Below are 21299 nucleotides of genomic sequence, written 5' to 3'. Positions count from 1 at the left end.
TGCGTGTCCTACTCTCGCTCCTTCTCGTTGCTGTGAAACTCATCGTAGGCAGGAGAGACTGTTGCTTGAAGGGAGCAGTCTATCTGCTTAAAATTCAAAGTTGTCTGTGTCAAACGGAGCTCTCAAACGGCCCCTGAGACACTCAGAAGCTTGAGAGGATGAAAAGTAGTTCCCCTGGCTAACAGTGAGGGGTAGTGGTGCTCCAATCCAACTTCATTAATCTTATGCCTTCCCTTTATTTTCACTTTCCTTTGTGTAGTTCCTGCATAAAATTCTGTTCTTTGTTGATGATTCAGTTGCACACTGAGTACTGAATAATGTGTGCTATTTGTAATTTAGAAATTTGTCATCTTGTTGCCTCCAAAATGTAAATAAAGAGAGCTATTATTTTAAAATTTTTATTCCCTGCTGTGTTTGTGATGCCGACCTTGTACGGTTGCAGAGACATAAAAAAGAAGGGGGGAAAAAAGATTAACAGTGCCTAACAGTACAAATTTTGGTGCAGAAAGTTTGACAAGAAGGAAGAGCAAACATGAATAGGCATTTCAAGTCACAGAGGCAGAAAGTGTCCTTACGATCTTGTCAGGGGTGTAGTTGTGTGCACAGCTGGTAAATATTTAATGTGTTGGTGTCCTGCTTTGCTGTTCCCACTGGTGAGGAACTGTACTGTAACAATGCAATAGCCCCTTAAACCTTTAAGTCTATTTAAGAGGAACTTTTGCTGCTCTTAAAATATTTTCACCCATAGAGTTTGGATGTCTAAAGAGCTTCAGAGCAAAATGTGCTTGCCCTCACTAAATTATGGAATTTTAAAAAAGCATGATCTTTTTATTTGGGATGATTTAAAATAAATATTTTTTCAATAACATAAAAATGTCTGTTTTAACAAAACAGTTTACATCAAAACCACAGTTTTTTTTATAAAGGATATACATAGCAGTGGGTGTGGAAAGTGAAGCTGCTGTCTTTACATGGCCAGCAGGGAGAACATCCTTTAATCATTTAGGATGATAAAGCAGGGCTTTGTTTAGGTGGAGCTCACCTTATGACTGACAGGCTGCTATCATGCAGGACTCTTGCATGATAACATTGGTTACTTGGTCAGATCCACGACAATTTTCAAAATAATAACATGGCACCACTGAAAATGCTCAGCTTGGTTCTTCACAACAGAACTTAACATAAGTGGTTTTGTCTGATTTGGTGATGCTCACATTTTACTGTCTCCAGCGTGTCAAACCTTTTCCTTATTTAGAGGAATTTTACAGCCTGCACAAAGCCAAGAATACTCCCATTAAACCCAGCTGTACTTTAACACCGGTGAAACTTGATTTCTGTATTATTTATGTACAGTGCCACTTTAAGTCTCAATAAAGTTCAAAGAAAATCAAACCCTGAACAGTTGCCAATGGCATTCTAGGACTTGCAGTTCATCATTACCTTTAAGCACGACTGGAGCAAAGCGTAGCTTCAGAGCACCACTAACATAGCAGTAAACTTCGAGTCTTGGTAAACTACCGCACATCAGGTTATTGTGTATATATTTATTTATATTTCTTCATACATTCTTATATAGTTCTATATTGTGTATTTTGTTGTACAGTTATTTTATTTTCAACTTTAATTTATATATTTTATCTTATTCTTTCCCAGTTAAATGTACCCTTCATTCTAATTTGTGTTGTACAGTTATTTCATTTTTAACCTTAATTTATATTTTATTCCTTCCTAGTTAAATTTACCCTTTTTAATTTTCATATTTATTTCCTATCTTATTCATAGCCTTTTCCTTTTTTGTTCTCTTTAGGTCACGAGCAGTTGTCCAAGCATTTCACTACATATCGTACTGTGTATGACTGTGTACGTGACAAATAAAATTTGAATTTGAGGTAGTGATTTAAAACACTTGCCTGCAGCAAGAACAGCATTGCTAACTGCAATGTAAACTGCAAAGCTACTAAGTTCCTGCACCTTGTGGATAACGAGCGTCTTTAGTGTTCTTACTCTGTCTCCTGCTCTCAAGGTGATTTATATTTTTCTACTGCTGGATGGGGTGGATTGAACCTCATCTCACAGAGGGCACCTTCTCATTACTCTGGACCTCCTTCCATTGCCAGTCAAGTCCTCAAAGTCAAGGCAGGCTCGTTGTTTAGCCAGCCTGCCATGTCTCCTGAATGAAGCGACAGACATGGACTAATTACACCTGGCTGCCCTTTCCCTTTCACCTGTCTCACACAAATCAGTCTGAGTGAATAGTTTTCTTTTTTCCCTTTTTTTGGTAATACATCATCACGAAGGGCATCTTTTGAGAGACACGAAGGAAAAGCAACAGCAAAAGGAGCTTTTGAAACTACATTTCTGGACACCAGTAATAAGTTTGTTAGCGCAAGTCTGACTCCGGAGAATTGTTCTGTGAGAGATGTGTCATGTCATTATCAGCAGAGGAAGTAGGGCGAGCTGACTGTAATAGAGGAGCAGCCTCTATAAAACATTTTTCTCTAGAAGCTAATTTTTGATTATAGATTATTTAATAAAAATGTATAATAGTCAGAGTCAGTGTGAAGTCTGATAAACAGGCTATATGACAAGATGTAAGAGGAATCAAGACCAGACATGAGGAAGGAAAGAGAGTCAAGAGGAAAGAAAATGAGAGGGGACAAGGAGGAAGAGATATCAGAGAACATCCTTTTTTTTTTTTAAGTCATTATAAGCAGACTTGTTCCAGCAGATTGGCAGAGATATAATTTTCCACATATCCTAATGTGTGTATCACTTTGACACCTATCTCTTTTTGAAATATTCAGCAGGATCAAGTAGAATTATATTGGTTTTAGTGACGATATCTGACTTTTTTTGTCTTTTGGGAGATGTGTGATCACAGAAAAACACGTGAATGTCTTTTTCGAGCTTGAATTGCCAGGCCAAAAATAGTTCAAGTAAGATGAGAGACTTGCATCTATCAGATCTCATCCTCTTTTGAAGTCTAACTCGGGAGGGAGTAAGCTCAGATGTGGACCTGGAAATTTGATAACTAAGATATTCTTGAGCAAAATTAGTTTTTTATTTACACAGCTTTTACTTTGATTTTTGGGATTTTTTTTCAGTTGCAAGAACTCAAACAGTTTATTTGCTTTCAAGTAATCATTTTCATGGTGGCAAAGGATAATTTTGTCAGACCTCAGTCAAATTAGTATGAGTCATGACAAATGAGTGATTGATGTAAGCTGGAATAGCACCTTATTAAAACATATATAATTCATGCCACTTCACATTTTTCACTTCAAAGTATTAGAAAAGATGTTAAATTCTGTAAATATATAATCAAGGTGCTACTATTAATGCATCATCTGTGACTACCCCCGCTGTGGCATAGTTTTACATAGTAAATCTCAGAATTCGCAGATTCAGGTGTGTCATACACACTGAGGCAGTCAGCTGAACACACCAGATGAGCAGCAGGGAAAAGGCAAATTCCAGAGAACTTTCCAAAGGGTGATACATAATTATGACTGGGCTATAAACAAAGAATAAGTAGCACAGGGAGTCTAAAAAAGGAAAAAAAACACAAGATCTACCAAGTGGCAAAATAATGATGAATGCACTGGGAACAGGTGTAGCAGAAAATTGGAGGGAAGCCTGAAAAACACTAAAAGTAAACCTAACAAGAGTTGGCATAACGAAAGAATAGAAAATAAGAGAGAAAGTGACAAAACTAAACTCCAGAACCATGACACTGTTTAATATTTTCTGCCATTAAATAGCGAATCAAAAAATTTGCTTGGAACAGTTTATTGGGGTTTAGTATCTTGGTTCAAAATGGAGGAGTACAAATTACACCAGCGACTGTCTAACTTGGGGGGTGAACATAATAGCTATAAAAAAAAAATAAAAAAAAAAATAAAAAAAATATTTTATATATATATATATATATATATATATATATATATATATATATATATATATATATATATATATATATATATATATATATATATATATATAATTAAAGCGCTTTAGAGTTAAAAAAAAAAATGCACTAAGAATGGAGGAAACATGTGTCCATAGCTGTTTCCTCCATTCTTAGTTTAACACCTTGAGGAAGATGCCTTTTGTGGGACACTGGCTAATGTAGGGATTTTTTTGCCCTCTTGCTGTCAGAAGTGGGAATGAAAACGGTGTGTTTGAATTCAAGAAATCATTGTGGTTGTTTCCAGGACAACAGAACAAGACAGCTGGACGCACCTTTCTCTTAATCTGGCAGAGATAGGAGCTACTTAGTCAGAGAGCACAGAGGAGACAGAAAGAGGGAGGGCTGGGTTGTGTACACACACACATAAAATACCAAAAACACACACACTCAGTGAGGGCTGAGTCAAGGAGGGAGGAGAGAAGAGAAAGAGTTAGAGGTGTAGAAAGGAAGGAGAGGCGCACAGAGAAGCTAAGAGAAAAAGAAAAAGGAAGAGGTATGACAGTCCTTGTGTTGTAGTCTGCTCTGATCCTGCACACCACAGGGAAGCCTCATCAGCCATTCAGCAGGATGTCTCAGAGGAAAAGGAGTTTCACATTTGGAGCTTATGGAGGGTAAGATAATAGAGGACTAATCTGTCGGAACATCAATTGATTTTGCAGTTTGCCAGTTGACAGTTGACACTGCTGTCACAGCAGTGTACATGTACCTGTTGCATTGTATTGCCAGCCCTGGAGTAGTGAGAGGAAGGTGTGACTGCTCTGGGACTAGTACTGCATCTGCTCAGCAGCTGCTGAATTAGCTAACAAGGTCATTGACTGGCAGAACTGTGCACTCTTAATTTACACGTGAACCATTAGTAGGGGAAGCTACAAAAGTGCTACAAGGGGAGGTTTGCATATGGTTGTCTCAGTCATGGTGATCTGTTCATCTGTCTTTTTAAAGACCTCACTACTTGTAAGGTATTTAAAAGTGACTGTAGTCAACACAACAGTCTAAATGTATATAACTGGTAGCTTTAAACAGCTTCTAAATCCATACAGATATGTGATCGATACGGTTATTCAAAGTGCAAACCGTTTTTATTCCAGCAAATAAAGCACTGATTGCCTGTCATCAACCAAAGTGGTGCATAATTAAATATGTGTGATGCTTACTTGATACTGAATAAGGAAGTCAGTGATTGGTGGCAGGGAATAACTAAATACTTCATTAGTATGGGTAAAACAGTGAGAAGAGGTAATTATCTCGACTTTGTATAGTTCCACACTTTTATTAATGTGACAGATGATTTTGAAGCAGTCAGAGTATGGATATTTGAGATGTGCTTTGGTTTATGAACAATGAATAGTGCATTACAATTCATGAGGCAGTGAAATTATTTTAATGTTGTGTCTTGCAGCCTGTGAGTTCTGCCAAGTCAGCCTAGAAAACACTCACGAGACACAAATTTGACATTTTTGTTGTAGAAGTCAGTTTGAAAGGTAGTCTGAGTGCACAAGCAGACACGGGCAACCAATAGCAGGCAAGGAAACATTTGTGGGGCACAGAAACAGCATTTCTGAAACAGCAACAGGCTTCTTGTAATAAAATGAGCAGTGAGATTCAAGGAATGGTCCAAAATAGATATGGAGTGGTGTGATGAAAGTGCACTCACTGTCACCTGAACTGCACTCATCAGATTCTTTTTTTATTTTATTTTTTTTATTTTATTAAGCCTACCACAGATTTGTGTTTTATTTAACTTGATGGGTTTCATATTATCAAATAAGTTAAACATACAGCAATGTTTACATTAAGTTTCTTTTCTGTCAGACATAAAGGGCAGGAGTCAGATTACAATAGATGAATAGTGAGAAAATGATCACAGACCTTAGATGTTAGTTCATCCAGCTGAATGCGCTCATTCCTTGACGAGGCGCCTGTCATCCATCCACAATTCTCAAGAAGCGCCACTCGTCCTACAGTATTGTTCAGGCCTACACACGATGATTGCCTTATGATTCACCCAAGCTGTGCTCAAGGTTAAGGCCAAAGTCATATTTGCTGGCACTTTTCCATTTTCACAGCACAACCTTTATGCATGCTATTTGAAATGTCACCAAATTCTTACTCCTAAAGTACTGAACAATATTCAGTTGAAACCATTTTGTAAAATTGTTAACATAAGACCAGAGTTACAGATACATTTATAATGAACAAAATGATAAAGAAAAATAAACTTGCAACTGGTTGGCAGGTGGCATGAGGTTTCTTGTTGTTGATGGGGAAAGTGGTCACAAAATGTGCATGGTGTTACTCTGGAAAAACTTCTGGCAATTGCTTTGATTGCTAGCAGACTTGTGTGTTTGCATGACAGATAACATCTTGTCTTGAAACCACTGCAAGCTCACTGAGTGATACTGTAACTGTGAAGAGTGTGACACAAACCAGAAATGGAGAGCATCTCCTTAGGGGGAAAATGTGCATTTGCTATCAGAAGGAGGGTGCCATAGATACTGATATGTCATATTAGATAGGAAGGAAAGAAAGACAGAAAGTAAAGTTAGATACTGTTATTATTTTGGAGGGAGTGGTCCTGTTGGTTGACACTATCACTGTCATGGTACAATCAGTAATGTGATTTTAAGACATGCTGATGCATTTGTCATATTATTGTATTACTGTCATAATACTTCTCAACTCAAACACTTTTATTTGCAGGACGAATTAATCTCATTTGATGATGAATGGGATTAATTTGTTCGGCATATGACTCTTTGACTTCGAAGTGGATTTTTAATCCTCAGTAGTGTGTGCAAGCCAATAAACGACAAGAAAAGCTTATCTCTTCCTTTCTGTACTTGACACATTAGAGTACTTTGTTGAATTATAAGCTGGCTAAACTACTAACTCATTGACATTTTGGTTTTTGTAAGCTGGTATTGTAACAAGTGCAAATGAAATTGTTACTATCACCTGAAAACTAAATGCTGTATTCAGCTGTTTTAAATCTCATTTATATAAACATTACATTTGCATTTGTTTCAGTCTGTTACAATCATTTGGTTAGAGCAAGCGAGTGCCTGCAGTTATTTGTCCCACTATAATGTTTTCTCACATTAGGTTGTAGACATTTGATTTTAAATTCAGGAGATTTGTAGCACTGTGCTCACAAGTCTTCTTCTTTTTCACACAAACTAAACCTGAATCTGTTGGAAAGCTCTGTTTGGCTGGGTGTCACAAGAATGAACTGAATCAATTATTTATTATATGAATTGTGGAATAAAAGCAGCAAAATCAGTGGTTGACTCCTAAAGTGCATTGTAACACTCAGCTTGGCTGAGTTGTTAGATAAAGGTGGCCCACTCCAGTTTTGTCCTCGCAGTGCACTGCTGGAACAGTCAAGTTTAGTTTTGATCTGGTATTTGATTTTGTTTCTTACACATTTACTTTGCCCTAACTCTTCCCAGCTATCTGTGATCCAGTCTAGTCTTATGTATGCTTCTGTACAATCGAAAGTAGCCTGGGGATCCTTTAAAAGCACGCATCTGTGTTAGATGAATTAGTGTGTGTTTGTTTCAAGAAAAGAAACGAGCTTTTTCATTTTAATTTGGTTTGTTTTGCAATTGCTTGGGAAATCTGTCTCTGTTTTTAAAAGCCTTGTTGTTGAAAAGCGTATCTCTGGGGAAATAATTTCCTAATGAATAACATTGAAAGGATTCTTAAACAGAAATGGATGGAGCCCAGACCTAGACCATAACATTACCATTCTGCATTTGTTATTTTGTAGTTATTTTGTAGCAGATTAAAGGGTAATTTACAATTTAAGGGTAATTGCTGTTAGCGGATAGCAACATGGCTATTTCTTTAAAGTGCTTGTAAACAGCTGCAAGGAAAAATGGATGAGGTGGAAAACAACTGGAAATTGCCTCCTATTTGAGCAATTTTACTATCTCCTGTGCCAGCTTCCTTGCTGATATTTTTTTTTTCTGAACTATGTAAATTTAAAGCAAGCGATTACGTGAAGTAGGACAGATGATTTAAAAAAATAGAGACTTTGTTACGGTTGAGCTATTTTTAACTTTACTATAGGGAACTTTGAACAATATAATACCAAGCTGATGAGTGAATTTCCTAAATTTGAGCTTGTGATTGTAATTATAGAAGCCAGAAAGAATAAGCCAATGATGCTGGTATGTTTACAGGTTTTAGGTTACAGATGGTTGGTTTCCTGCTGGTGAGTAAAGTCTGCTTTAAGCCTAGAGAGAAATGGCAATGGTTCAGCCATGTGAAAGATGATTGGATTGTGCACATATCTGACTGCTCTGTTACAATTTCCCTTGCAGGTATTATACGGTAGCTACCTGAAAATGGTGTTGAGGAGGCTAGTGTGACTGTACAAACAGCCCACCTTTTGTTCTTTGCTATTTTCATCCCTCCAACATTATGTAATGTCGTTTTTTTTGTGTGGCTGTGCTTAATCTGATGGGGAGGTTACTGCTTTGTTTTTTAAGGACCCTAAAAAGTGATCACATACAGCAACCCACAATCTGTTTGTGGATTCTGGTGGAAATATTGCTAAATCAGCTTTTCTTAAATCAATACTACACATTTTAAACCTCAGAGAAAATCACAGAAAATATGAATATAAAATTAAAAACTTGAGAATACTATGATTGTGTGTGTGCTTTGTGTGAGATTGGTAATCACTGTAGAGCCAAATGATAGAGCCTGGACAGTCAAACTCCTACTCTCTTTTGAAGGTTATGTGGTCAGAGAGATCAGAGAGATGGACCTGGAGAGGTCACTGGGTTTAAAGTGAACAGCCTCACAAAAATAATTTGGATTAGGGTGGTTTTTCTGAGTAAGATTCAAAAGCAAATGCCATCGCATCATTTAAATAAAAAATCAATATAACTGTCATAATAACTGTCAAAAATGCTAATCATCATGCAAATTAGAGCTTTATTTGTTTATACTTTTTGTATAGTTGTTGTTTGTTTTTAAACTTTTAACATAATGAAAACCCATGAGCAAACTATGATCATTATACTCCTCTAGCCTTGCAGGATTGTTGGCTTAGGAGTCTCTTTAGTCATTACATTGAGGTGACAGACTTCACTAAAGAAAACAGTTAAAGTGGATGACCTGTTCAGAGGGGCGAGTGAATAGTGGGTGAACACGAGGGTTATCAGCGTTTCTTAATGTGCCATTTTTAAAATCTTTGCATGTGGAGCCTATATCCCGTTTAAAAATGTCCACCTATTTACTGAAGTCATGTTTTGAACTAGTAATGTGTGTTTATACTGCCTACATGAAAAAACAAAGTGAAAACACAAAGGCTGCGGGTGGAAGCTCTAAAAGATGCTTCAGTAGTCATTTTATAACCCCAGCAACACATCTCTGAAAAGTTCAGACAGGGACATATTTGCCACTCTTTTAACAACAATCTGTAAGACCGGGAGTTGAGAGGGATCTGCTTGTCTTTTGGGATAGGAACGCTTAGGATAGGTTATAGGTAAAGATAGGATGCCTGGAAATGTTTTGACCTTTTTAAAATAAAATTTCCTTGATATTAAAACATTCAACATGTGCTTCTAGCTTTATTTCAGGCAGCCTACATTTTTCTTCCAGTATTCCTGCAACCTCCAGAAAGCTATTGACTGCTCACAGCTCAACCAGCAGCACGTGCATTGGCACACTCAATTTCTTTTGACATTCTCTTGTTCCCATTTATTATTCACATGATTCATTGTTTATATTAGTAACATGTTTACCATTTGCATTATCACTGTATTACTTTGTGTGTCTTTCAGTATGCGTGTGTGTGTGGCAGTATGACTACTATACTACTATTTAATAACTGGTTTGAAGAAACTTTTTTAGCATGTTTGAGACATTTCATTTCATTTTCATTTTCACTTTATTTGTCAGGGACCATGTACAAACAGAAATAAACATTAATCTTCTTCGAGAAAAACTGCGGAAAGCGCCCAACTAAAATTATAAAAGCCACATGGACTATTCCCCCCAAAAACTGCAACCAATATATTTCTATACCCAGTCAATGGGCAGATAAAGCAAAAACCAGTAACAGACCAAAAACAAAAAAATCATCAGTTAACAACTTTAACACAAATTCAGTTAACTGTTCAATATAATCCCAAAAGGTTGATTCTGTTCATCTGGACGTAGCATTTTGGGAGAAACGTTCAAATATAATAAGACAAATACCTTGTATTAATTATGTATCAGAACATATAGACAGTATCAAATGTATCCAATTCCTACGCACATACAGTGGGGCAAAAAAGTATTTAGTCAGCCACCGATTGTGCAAGTTCCCCCACCTAAAATGATGACAGAGGTCAGTAATTTGCACCAGAGGTACACTTCAACTGTGAGAGACAGAATGTGAAAAAAAAATCCATGAATCCACATGGTAGGATTTGTAAAGAATTTATTCGTAAATCAGGGTGGAAAATAAGTATTTGGTCAATAACAAAAATACAACTCAATACTTTGTAACATAACCTTTGTTGGCAATAACAGAGGTCAAACGCTTACTATAGGTCTTTACCAGGTTTGCACACACAGTAGCTGGTATTTTGGCCCATTCCTCCATGCAGATCTTCTCGAGAGCAGTGATGTTTTGGGGCTGTCGCCGAGTAACACGGACTTTCAACTCCCGCCACAGATTTTCTATGGGGTTGAGGTCTGGAGACTGGCTAGGCCACTCCAGAACTTTCAAATGCTTCTTACGGAGCCACTCCTTTGTTGCCCGGGCGGTGTGTTTTGGATCATTGTCATGTTGGAAGACCCAGCCTCGTTTCATCTTCAAAGTTCTCACTGATGGAAGGAGGTTTTGGCTCAAAATCTCACGATACATGGCCCCATTCATTCTGTCCTTAACACGGATCAGTCGTCCTGTCCCCTTGGCAGAAAAACAGCCCCATAGCATGATGTTTCCACCCCCATGCTTCACAGTAGGTATGGTGTTCTTGGGATGCAACTCAGTATTCTTCTTCCTCCAAACACGACGAGTTGAGTTTATACCAAAAAGTTCTACTTTGGTTTCATCTGACCACATGACATTCTCCCAATCCTCTGCTGTATCATCCATGTGCTCTCTGGCAAACTTCAGACGGGCCTGGACATGCACTGGCTTCAGCAGCGGAACACGTCTGGCACTGCGGGATTTGATTCCCTGCCGTTGTAGTGTGTTACTGATGGTGACCTTTGTTACTTTGGTCCCAGCTCTCTGCAGGTCATTCACCAGGTCCCCCCGTGTGGTTCTGGGATCTTTGCTCACCGTTCTCATGATCATTTTGACCCCACGGGATGAGATCTTGCGTGGAGCCCCAGATCGAGGGAGATTATCAGTGGTCTTGTATGGCTTCCATTTTCTGATGATTGCTCCCACTGTTGATTTTTTCACACCAAGCTGCTTGCCTATTGTAGATTCACTCTTCCCAGTCTGGTGCAGGTCTACAATACTTTTCCTGGTGTCCTTCGAAAGCTCTTTGGTCTTGGCCATGGCGGAGTTTGGAGTCTGACTGTTTGAGGCTGTGGACAGGTGTCTTTTATACAGATGATGAGTTCAAACAGGTGCCATTCATACAGGTAACGAGTGGGGGACAGAAAAGCTTCTTACAGAAGACGTTACAGGTCTGTGAGAGCCAGAGATTTTCCTTGTTTGAGGTGACCAAATACTTATTTTCCACCCTGATTTACGAATAAATTCTTTACAAATCCTACCATGTGGATTCATGGATTTTTTTTTTTTCACATTCTGTCTCTCACAGTTGAAGTGTACCTCTGGTGCAAATTACTGACCTCTGTCATCATTTTAAGTGGGGGAACTTGCACAATCGGTGGCTGACTAAATACTTTTTTGCCCCACTGTAAGTATCAAGTATGATTATGTAACGTCTCAAAGACATATATACTAAAAGAGACCAGAAAACAAAATGTTAAAATTGTGTTCACGTGTGTTTGGACAAATTTTGGCTCTAGGTCACAGTCACAACCATCACAAAGCTGAAAGTTTGCAGATGGTTATTGATATTGTGTTGTAAAGTTATGTGGTTCTGACTAGTAAAGAGTGATTAATAACTTTCATTCTATTTACTTTAGATTATTTCACTTATAGGAAATAACCCACAGAGCTTTCTGTCTGAACAGGCTAATGTATTATTAGATGTTCGCTCTGGACAGAAGTGTTAATATGCCATGATTTAAGCATCATTTTCAATCTCTCAGCTTTGAGGAATTTGTGTAACACTATATGAAAATGTTTGTGAGAATAAAATTAAAATAACCAACTGCAGTGTTTAATGTTTAAGATCAAAAATTATATGAAATGGGAGATTATAAAGCTATTTCTTGGAACGTGTTTCTACTTAAAAGCCTCCAAAATGAAACTCTCAGTCTGTTTCATAGCTTTGAGTTGTTATACTAACCTGTATAGCGGGATGTTTTCTTATGTTTCTCCTATCAGTCAGCCCTTGAGAAAGTTTTGTGTTTCTACAAAAGATGGAGGCGTAATTGTTTATGTTATGGCTAGTTTCTCACCCCTTCTGTTACTACCAAAACAGCATGTTGCTGAGTCAGTAGGAAAACATCATTGATATCGATCAAGCATATTGCTGATGGAAATATTTCCATTCCCCTTTACAACAAACAAAGAAAAAGAACAAAGTCCTGCGTACGTAAAGTTTACAGTCATGAACAAAAGTGACATGTATCCAATGTCAAAACCACAGGCTAGCAGTCTGTGCCATGCAAATGTTAAATGCAATAACGTATTTGATATATCAAACACTGCAGTGATGGTGTTTCACTTTCTTACATCATACCCCTCGTCTCACACACAAGTTTATCCAATATTCTGACAACATACATGCTTATTGAAGGAGGAGAGAAGCAGAGGTTAAGCTAGTATCAGGCTGGTGAACTACACAGGTAGAGGAATCACAGAGACACCAGTGTGGAGACAAGGGCTGTATCCCAATTCAGGGTCTGCAGCCTTAACAGTCCACAAGGGCCGCGTACTCAAACACCGCTAAGTGCGAGGCCTGTAAAATGGGACGGTCTAGCTTCCGTCGCGCTGCCCAGGTTGCCTAGCAACCATGATACTAACAGCTGGAAACTTTTTTGTTTGTTTGTTTCTACATGAGCTTTGATCATTCTCTGTAAGATTAAGGTCAGCTATTGAACGGCGTATATTTTAAAGTAAAGGCTTTAAAACCAAGTTAGTACAAACGTCACTAATGTCACATAACTTTGCCGACATGTGGCCAACAGTAATGTTTTAATGTTCTTCGTTATTAAACATTTGCATATAAATAAGTGACATAATATTCAGTACTTGCTTAAAGTTTACTCTTCGGCTGCCCCTCATCCGCCGTTTTTTTTTCGGCAAAATTATCCACACCCACCACCGTGCTATGCATTCTGGGATATGTTGGGCCACAAAGTCTACACCGCCACATCCTTAAAATTTAGGGAAATGAAGGACTCATTTGAGGGCTGCTTTTCGAGCAGCCTTCGAATTGGGACAGCCTTCGTCGCGTCGCTGTGACGTAATCGGCCTTAAAATGCAGCCTTTAAGGCTGCAGACCCTGAATTGGGATATAGCCAGAGGCATGCACAAATACCCAGATAAGACATCTACCTCCATTTTTACCACTTAGTTCTGTCCTGCCACCCAGTGGTATGGGCATGCCAAATATCAACCTATTGCATTTTTAAAAAAAGGTAATGATAGTATTAAAGGCATCTGCAGGGCTGAATATAAAAGATATGAATAATATTCTATTCTATTCTGTTGAACTACCAAATATATAGAAGGCTTTCACTTTAACAAAACAGAGAGGATACTTGCACATCCTTGCAAACCACTCTAAACTTCATATCACACATAAGTGCTCTTTCATGTATAGATACAAGCGTTAATATGCTAATATTTATTACATGCTTTGCTTGAAATAGAGTATTTTAAAATTGCAGTATTTCTGCTTTTACTGGAGACAAGGATCAACATGTTTTCTTTACCATTGGCAGGAAGTGCACTACCTCTGTGAGTCTGACATTTAACCAGTTTTTGGAATACGTTGCAGTAGAAAAAATGGGTTAGACTTTGCATTTAATACCTGCACATCCTAAACCCAGAAATCTCATTTATCATTTTTATCATCTTTTTATATACTTGAACCTAACTTGAGTTGGCTTTTTTCTTTGTAAATTTAAAGGAGAGAAAAAGCAGAACGGCTTCTATTATCCTGATGATATTTTCCATTTTCATTCCTTCACCAATAAGTGGAATGAATGCCTGTGATTGTGTTGGCATAAAGTAATTGTTTGACTGGCTTAGCCATGGGGAGAAAGGGATAAGCAGTGGTTATTAGTAGGCTGATTGTCCACCTCTAGCATCTGGTTCTGGAATTTGTCCTTGATCATATGTAGTGTTTCCAAACTGTTAAAATGTGTATTGTTTGCTGATGATACCACTCTGTACTGCTCAGGTACAAACTTAGAACAGCTTCTGACTACAGCGGAAAAGGAGTTAAATATATTAAAAAACTGGTTTGATGTAAATAAGTTATCATTAAATATAAAGAAAACAAAATTGATTATTTTTGGCACTAGACAAATGAAAAATGTATCTAAAATAAGGGTTAATGGAATTGAAATTGAAAGAGTGTACGAAAATAAATTTCTTGGAGTGATAATTGATGATAAGCTGAGTTGGAAGTCTCATATAAACCACGTGAAAACAAAAATGTCAAAAACCATTGCTATTCCCTATAAAACAAAGCATGTCCTGAACAAAAAATCATTATACACACTTTATTGTACTCTGTTGCTTCCATATATGACTTACTGTCTGGAGATATGGGGTAATGCATATAAAACGAACACTCTTCCTATTTTCAAGTTACAAAAAAGAGCTATAAGAATTATAAACCAATCAAACTATATAGAACCAACTAACATTTTGTTTATTAATCTGAATACCCTGAAATTTTATGATTTAGTTGAATATAAAATGGCACAGATAATGTATAAAGCACAAAATAACTTGCTTTGCCCCAGTACTCAGAAGCTGTTCAAAGTCAGAGAGAGTCAATATGACTTAAGGGGAACAGATTTCTTTAAAAAAAACAAGATAAGGACAAATATAAAGCAGAGATGTGTTTCTGTTAGAGGAGTTAACCTGTGGAATAGTTATGACAGTGATTTAAAAAGGTGTAGTTCATTTTCCTTGTTTAAAAACATGTTTAAAAATAGAGTATTAGAAACATATATAAATCAAGAATGAAAAGAGCAAAAAGGAGAAAAAAAAAACCTCTTGATTCTTTTGCCTTGATGTAGTTACTTATCTAAGGTGGAAAGTTTTTTTTCTTTGTTTTTTTTTTTTCTTTTTTTTTGGTTTGTTTGTTTGGTTGGTTGGTTTTTGCTTTGTTTTATTATTTTCTTCAAGCCCTGTGTACAGGAGCTGCATACAAAAAGATATTTTGTGAAAAGGGTTGGCGTAATAAGCAAATGCTTCAGCCAATACCTTTTGATTAGCCTTGTCTCATGCTTTCTTTCTTTATGGTAGATTTTTGTTCTGTTTTCACTGTTTGTTTGTTTTTCACTGTTTTCACTGAGATTTGAATTTGAATGCTAATCAATAAAATCAAAATCAAATGAAATCATTTGATTTCAGGATAATGAATGAAAAAAAAAAAACACCAACCACACAGAAAACCTGACTTGTTGACTAACTATAATGTACCAGCAGAAGAAAACCAGCAGAAGAAAAGCACCACTTTGTTCTCTTATCTCATATTTCCTCTTTTCTGTCCCTGGCAACTAATTTGACCAAAAACCACATTTCCTCCATCTTTCTCTCTGCCATTCCTCATATCAACACATAACAGCAACAGTCCACAATTAATGCAGTTAAGCTTTACATGAGTTATGTTTGACATGATTGATATTTCTGGGTTGTGAGGATGCCTGCACAGCCACACAGCCCTCCCTTTCAAGTGAAAATGATATGTCAGGAAAACCTTGAGGGAATTTCTTCAGACTGGGCACAAATGTCCACTTGAATTTGACTGTGAAGTGATTTGATTTTGATTCTTACTGTGAACTCGTAATGAAAAAGAGTTCTTGTAAAGAAAACCAACATGAAATCTTTTAAGTTCATGTGTTATTATGAAAATATTCATCCACGTCATGCAAAATTCTTTGATTTTTCTGTATGTGTGTATAAATATTGTTGTTGTTGAATGTATTAGACCAGCGGTCCCCAACCTTTTTTGCACCACAGACCGGTTTATGCCCGACAATATTTTCACGGACCGGCCTTTAAGGTGTCGCGAATAAATACAACAAAATAAAACTAGTACTGGTACTGAAAAAAAGAAGATTTATTCATAACACACGTGAAAAGACCCAGGAAAACTGAGTTAATGATAAAAACGATAACAAAATAACACTGAAAACTGATAAAAACCCTGAAAACCATACATTTCACACCTGAGCCTCAACTCTCGCGGCCCGGTACCAAACGACTCACGGACCGGTACCGGTCCAAGGCCCGGGGGTTGGGGACTGCTGTATTAGACCACCTGTCCTTAAAACAAGGAAACAGAGTTATCTTAGAAACCTGTGAAAAACTTTTACAATGAAAAAAAAATGTTTTAATTGCTAAATTTGCTGAAGTGAAATGAATTAAAAGTAAGATTCACCTATTACACAATGACTGTAATTTGACATCTTTATGTGTTTTACTACTGTACTTTTTCTGCTTTTCGTAAACCAGTACATTGGAAAATTACAACAATAATTATATGTTAGCATTAAAAACTTAATTTCTAAGACCTTCAAAGTATTATTTAATTTAACTTTAGTGTTTTGGAGCAACTGTGACCACATAATTTCTATATATTCTGATTGATTTTGATTCTGATTAACCATTACAGAAACATAAAAAATTATTTTGGAAACACAGGAAATGTATCATCACGGCTATGATCCTACCTGTCTGGGAGATCTCAGACTGTTAGTTGTAATGTTAGCTGTAATGTCGGCTTTCAGCACCGACTTGCCATCGGGTGAGAAAGCCGACATCTCACAGATTCTGATGGGTCGGGTCGGCGCTTTGTGTTTACGTCTTTATGCAGGATCCGTTTACCTGCTCTCATTTCCTGTTTTTGCTGTTTGGTGGTTGTTGGAATAGTTTTGTGAGCTTTAACCATCTTCTGCTTTGCATTTGCGTGGGAGCCCTGTCAAGAAAACCTGTCCATTATGCTAGCAAGGTCCAAGCATTCTTTTTTTTTATTCATACCCCTACTTTGGGAGCCACTGCTTTAACCATTGGATACTGTGCTGACTTGCCTAAACTACAAGCTTGTTTATCTGAAATTAGGGGCTGCTTATCTGATAATTTCCTGCTTCTTAATGCTGATTAGACAGATTTGATGGTCACAATTCAGTAGTTGTCCCAAAACATCACAATCAAAATTTATGACTATGTCATAAATTGCAGCGACAAGGTAATGAACTTGAGCATGTGGTTTGACCCGATGCACTCTTCGAGTCTCACGTAAAAGAGACAATAAGGACTGCCTTTTATCACCTAAAGAACATAGCTAAAATCAGACAAGTTTTATCACTTGACACTGCAGAGGTTCTTGTGCATGCTGTTACGATCCAGCTCAAAAGCCGCAACATAAATAAGGAGACGAACACCAGAATTTAGGTGAGAAGAGGTTTTATCTTAAAATGCATAGCAAGTTTGCTAAAATAGCTGGTACTACCAAGGCAAGGGCTAGTGAGCCTCCCTGAAAGCCTGCTTCAGGTATGCTTTTATAGACACCTGACTAGGTGTGGTCAATTGGCACCAGCTGAACACACTGAGGAGATTAGGGGCTGCAGAGGGGCATAACAATGCATTTGTGTCTTCACGCATTGATTATTGTAGTGCTCTGCTTTCTGGGTAACCGAAGAAAAGTTTTAGAGGTTTACAGATTGTACAAAATGCAGCTGCTTGCATTTTAACCAAAACTGGGAAATTTGAGCACATTACCTCAGTACTGAAATCTCTTCATTGCTTGGCTTGCAGTATTTAAGGTCCTGTTGCTCACCTATAAGGCTTCAAATGGTTTGGCACGTTCATATCTCTCTGACCTTTTGCACCTCTATGTTCCACCCCCTGCTCTCCAATCTCAGGATACTGGCCTTCTAAAAGTTCCTAAAACCAGAAAAAAGGCTACTGGGGAGCGTGATTTTTCTTTCTGTGCCCCATCTTTGTGGAACAACCTCGATGAAGATATTAGGCCGGTTCTTATTGCTATTCCCTTTTGTTTTATCAGTTTTTAAACTGTATTGTTTTTTCTGTATTCTTTATCTTCAAATAGCTGTTCAGCACTTTGTTTGAAAGCGCTTTATAAATGAAGTTATTGTTATTGTTATTAATGTGGGCCCACTGTGTTGTACTTAAAATAGTAAAGCTGCGCTAATTACATTACAATACAGTTAGGGACAGCGAATTATCACCCAAGAGTGTTTTAGGATAAGAATGTGTGTTTGAGTGGGGTTTTTAGAATCAGAATCAGAATATCTTCATTGTCATTGTAACGAGTACAATGAGTACAATGAAGTGTTATCTGTGCAATAAGTTTTTATTTATTTCTGAGTGACTGTGTTTTTAAAAGTTTCTTTTGTAATTATATTTAATTACTTCTTTCTTATATATTCTTCTTTCTTGACATCGCAGGGACTGCACTTAATTTCGTTGAACTTGTTACAATGACAATAAAGATATTCTGATTCAGATGAATGGTCCCGTTATCAGTATGCTACACCACATGCTATAGTTGTGATTAGCATTGTTCTACGCTGATGACACTCAGCTGTACATCTCCGTGTCTCCTGATGACACCAGACCAATGGATGCCCTTTTTAACTGTATTTTAGATATAAAATCTTGGATGGCAGAAAACTTTTTACAGCTTAACCAGGACAAAACTGAAGTTTTAATCGTCGGTCCCGAGGCTCAGAGAGACTCTTGTCTAAATTAGAAGCATTTTCACTATGTCCTTCGCTACAAGTGAAAAACCTGGGTGTTATTTTTGACTCTGAGCTTGGTTTTATCCCACATATTAAACGTGTAACCAAAATTGGATTTTATCATCTAAAAAATATAGCCAGAGTCCGCCCTATTCTCTCTCGGGCCAACACGGAGATGTTGATGCATACTTTTATTACCAGTCACATTGATTACTGTAATGCCCTGCTCTCTGGTCTTCCTAAAAAGAATATTTCAACTGTACAACTTTTACAAAACTCGGCAGCTCGTGTGCTGACGAAGACCAGAGGGCGGGCCCACATTACACCGGTTTTAGAATCGCTGCATTGGCTCCCCGTGTGTTTCAGGATCGATTTTAAAGTTCTTTTATTGGTTTTTAAATGTCTTAATGGTCTTGGGCCTTCTTATCTCTCAGATCTGCTTTTACCATATGAACCCTCGCGGACCCTGAGGTCCTCTGGTACTGGCCTTTTGATTGTCCCTAAAGTCAGGACACATACTCACGGAGAGGCAGCTTTTCAGTGGTATGGTCCTCGTCTGTGGAACAGCCTGCTGGAGGAGCTCAGGGCCGCAGAGAACGTACATGTTTTTAAGAACAGGCTCGAGACCCACCTTTTTAATTTAGCTTTTACTTGACGTTTATTTATTTTATGCTTATTTATTCTATCCTGTTATTCTATTATTAATTTAGGCTTTACCTAATATTTATTGATTTTATTCTTATTCATTTTTTAATCTTCTTACTCTATTTATATTTATATTTATATTGTATCCCGTTCTAATTTATTTTATCGTTTTACCCTGTATATATCCTATTGTGTCATATCTCCAGTGTTTCCACGGAGGGCGCTCTCTGCACCGGGGCTGTGATCGACCGTGGCTGCTGGGGCTCTGGGGGTTCTCTCAGCCTGGCTGGGGGGCTCCTTTGCCTCCCTCCTGCTGTGTGCCCAGCCTGGAGACTGCGGTCTGTGACCATCTCCCGGTGCAGACGGCTCCCTGTTATAGTGTTTCCTCACTTGGCTCATGCGTACCCAGCCCAATTTTACTCTTTAAGTGTGCGTGTGTGTGTGTGTGTGGGGGGGGAATATGTGTGTATTCACATCGTTTATGTTAATGAGAGTGTGGGGAGTGAGTTGGAGGGTGGGATGGGCTGCTTTTAACCATGTAAAGCACTTTGTGCTACATTTTTTTTGTATAAAAAGTTCTTTATAAATAAAGATTGATTGATTGATTGATTGATTGATAGATAGATAGATGATCAATAATTTCGCAAAAAAGAAAAAACATGTAGAGAAAAAGTGCTCTGGAACAAAATTCATAGAGAGTAAAAAGGAAATTAAAGAGGAATCAGTACAGTTAAGAAAAGCTCTGATATTTTCCATGTACAAATAAACAATTTGATAAGTCTGTGTTTACAAGTGGCCAAAAAATATCCACACGGGGGCAGTGCAATACATCTGAGTAAAGAGCAAGGTGCAATAGCCATGTTTACATTTGCAAACTTTTTTATTCATAGGAAAATCAAGGATCATTATCAAGTAACATATTGTCACTTTGTTTCTTTCTAGAGTTGATAAGACCTTTTCCAGGACCAGAAGTTTATGGTAAGTCCCCTCCTTATGAAAAGCAAAGACAATTTAGTTTCACACTTCATTGGTCCCATGCACTCCACTTCACAATGTTGCATTTACAGCACCTTAGGAGACTAAGGCTTTACGACTCTCTTCCCATTCAGCACGGCCAACCAAAAATGTTAATGCATATGAAGCATCAGTTGTCTCAGTAGAGAATTAAACATGAATAGATCTGTTCTGTATGCAGTAGTTTTTCATGGCCAACACAATTATGCTGCAGCAATAAAAATTTGAATATAAAAGATACATTAAAAAAAAACCCACAAACGTACCTTTATCCACTTTAATAATTTCAGAATATTAAAGTGATGATCTCAGTAAAAGATGGCAATGGCTAATAAGGCTGCTGCTTTCCTCTCTAGCTATAAAAGTCACAGATATGCTTGTAATTTTATTGTCACTGGAAAACTCTGTTTGCTCTGATGACTCTGGACATCTGTATATGATCAAAGAGGAGCTTGTAATGTTCCATACTTGGCAGGTAGTCTCACAGCATGTACAGGGAATGTGCGGCTGGAAATACAGGGGCAAGAACAGATGGAAGGAGACAGGAAGCATAAAAATGTGTGTAATACCAGCTGGCCATGTAGAGCACATGCCTCTGAGATCTCAGCCATTGAGAGTTCTCAGA

General features: G+C 37.6%; 1 protein-coding gene across 6 annotated transcripts in view; it reads left to right on the top strand.

The window, feature by feature from the left end:
• rap1gapb (RAP1 GTPase activating protein b) overlaps nt 1–21299 on the top strand; it is a 112043-nt gene that overhangs the window by 40543 nt on the left and 50201 nt on the right. For 3 of the 6 annotated variants that reach the window (XM_085407303.1, XM_085407302.1, XM_085407301.1), the window contains exons 1-2: nt 4392–4581; nt 20603–20638. In XM_085407303.1, the coding sequence (XP_085263429.1) occupies nt 4538–4581; nt 20603–20638 (80 nt within the window). In that variant the 5' untranslated portion in view covers nt 4392–4537. Of the gene's footprint in view, nt 1–4391; nt 4582–20602; nt 20639–21299 lie in introns of those variants that run through there. The other 3 variants (XM_085407310.1, XM_085407304.1, XM_085407308.1) reach the window with 2 other exon arrangements.

This window comes from Rhamphochromis longiceps, linkage group LG5 (assembly GCF_057381845.1).
Source record: "Rhamphochromis longiceps isolate RC_006_pf linkage group LG5, R_longiceps_female_GT1.1, whole genome shotgun sequence".
Taxonomy (NCBI): Eukaryota; Metazoa; Chordata; class Actinopteri; order Cichliformes; family Cichlidae; genus Rhamphochromis; species Rhamphochromis longiceps.
The sequence above is the reverse complement of the archived record's forward strand: the minus strand, read 5'-3'. Positions and strand labels throughout refer to the sequence as shown.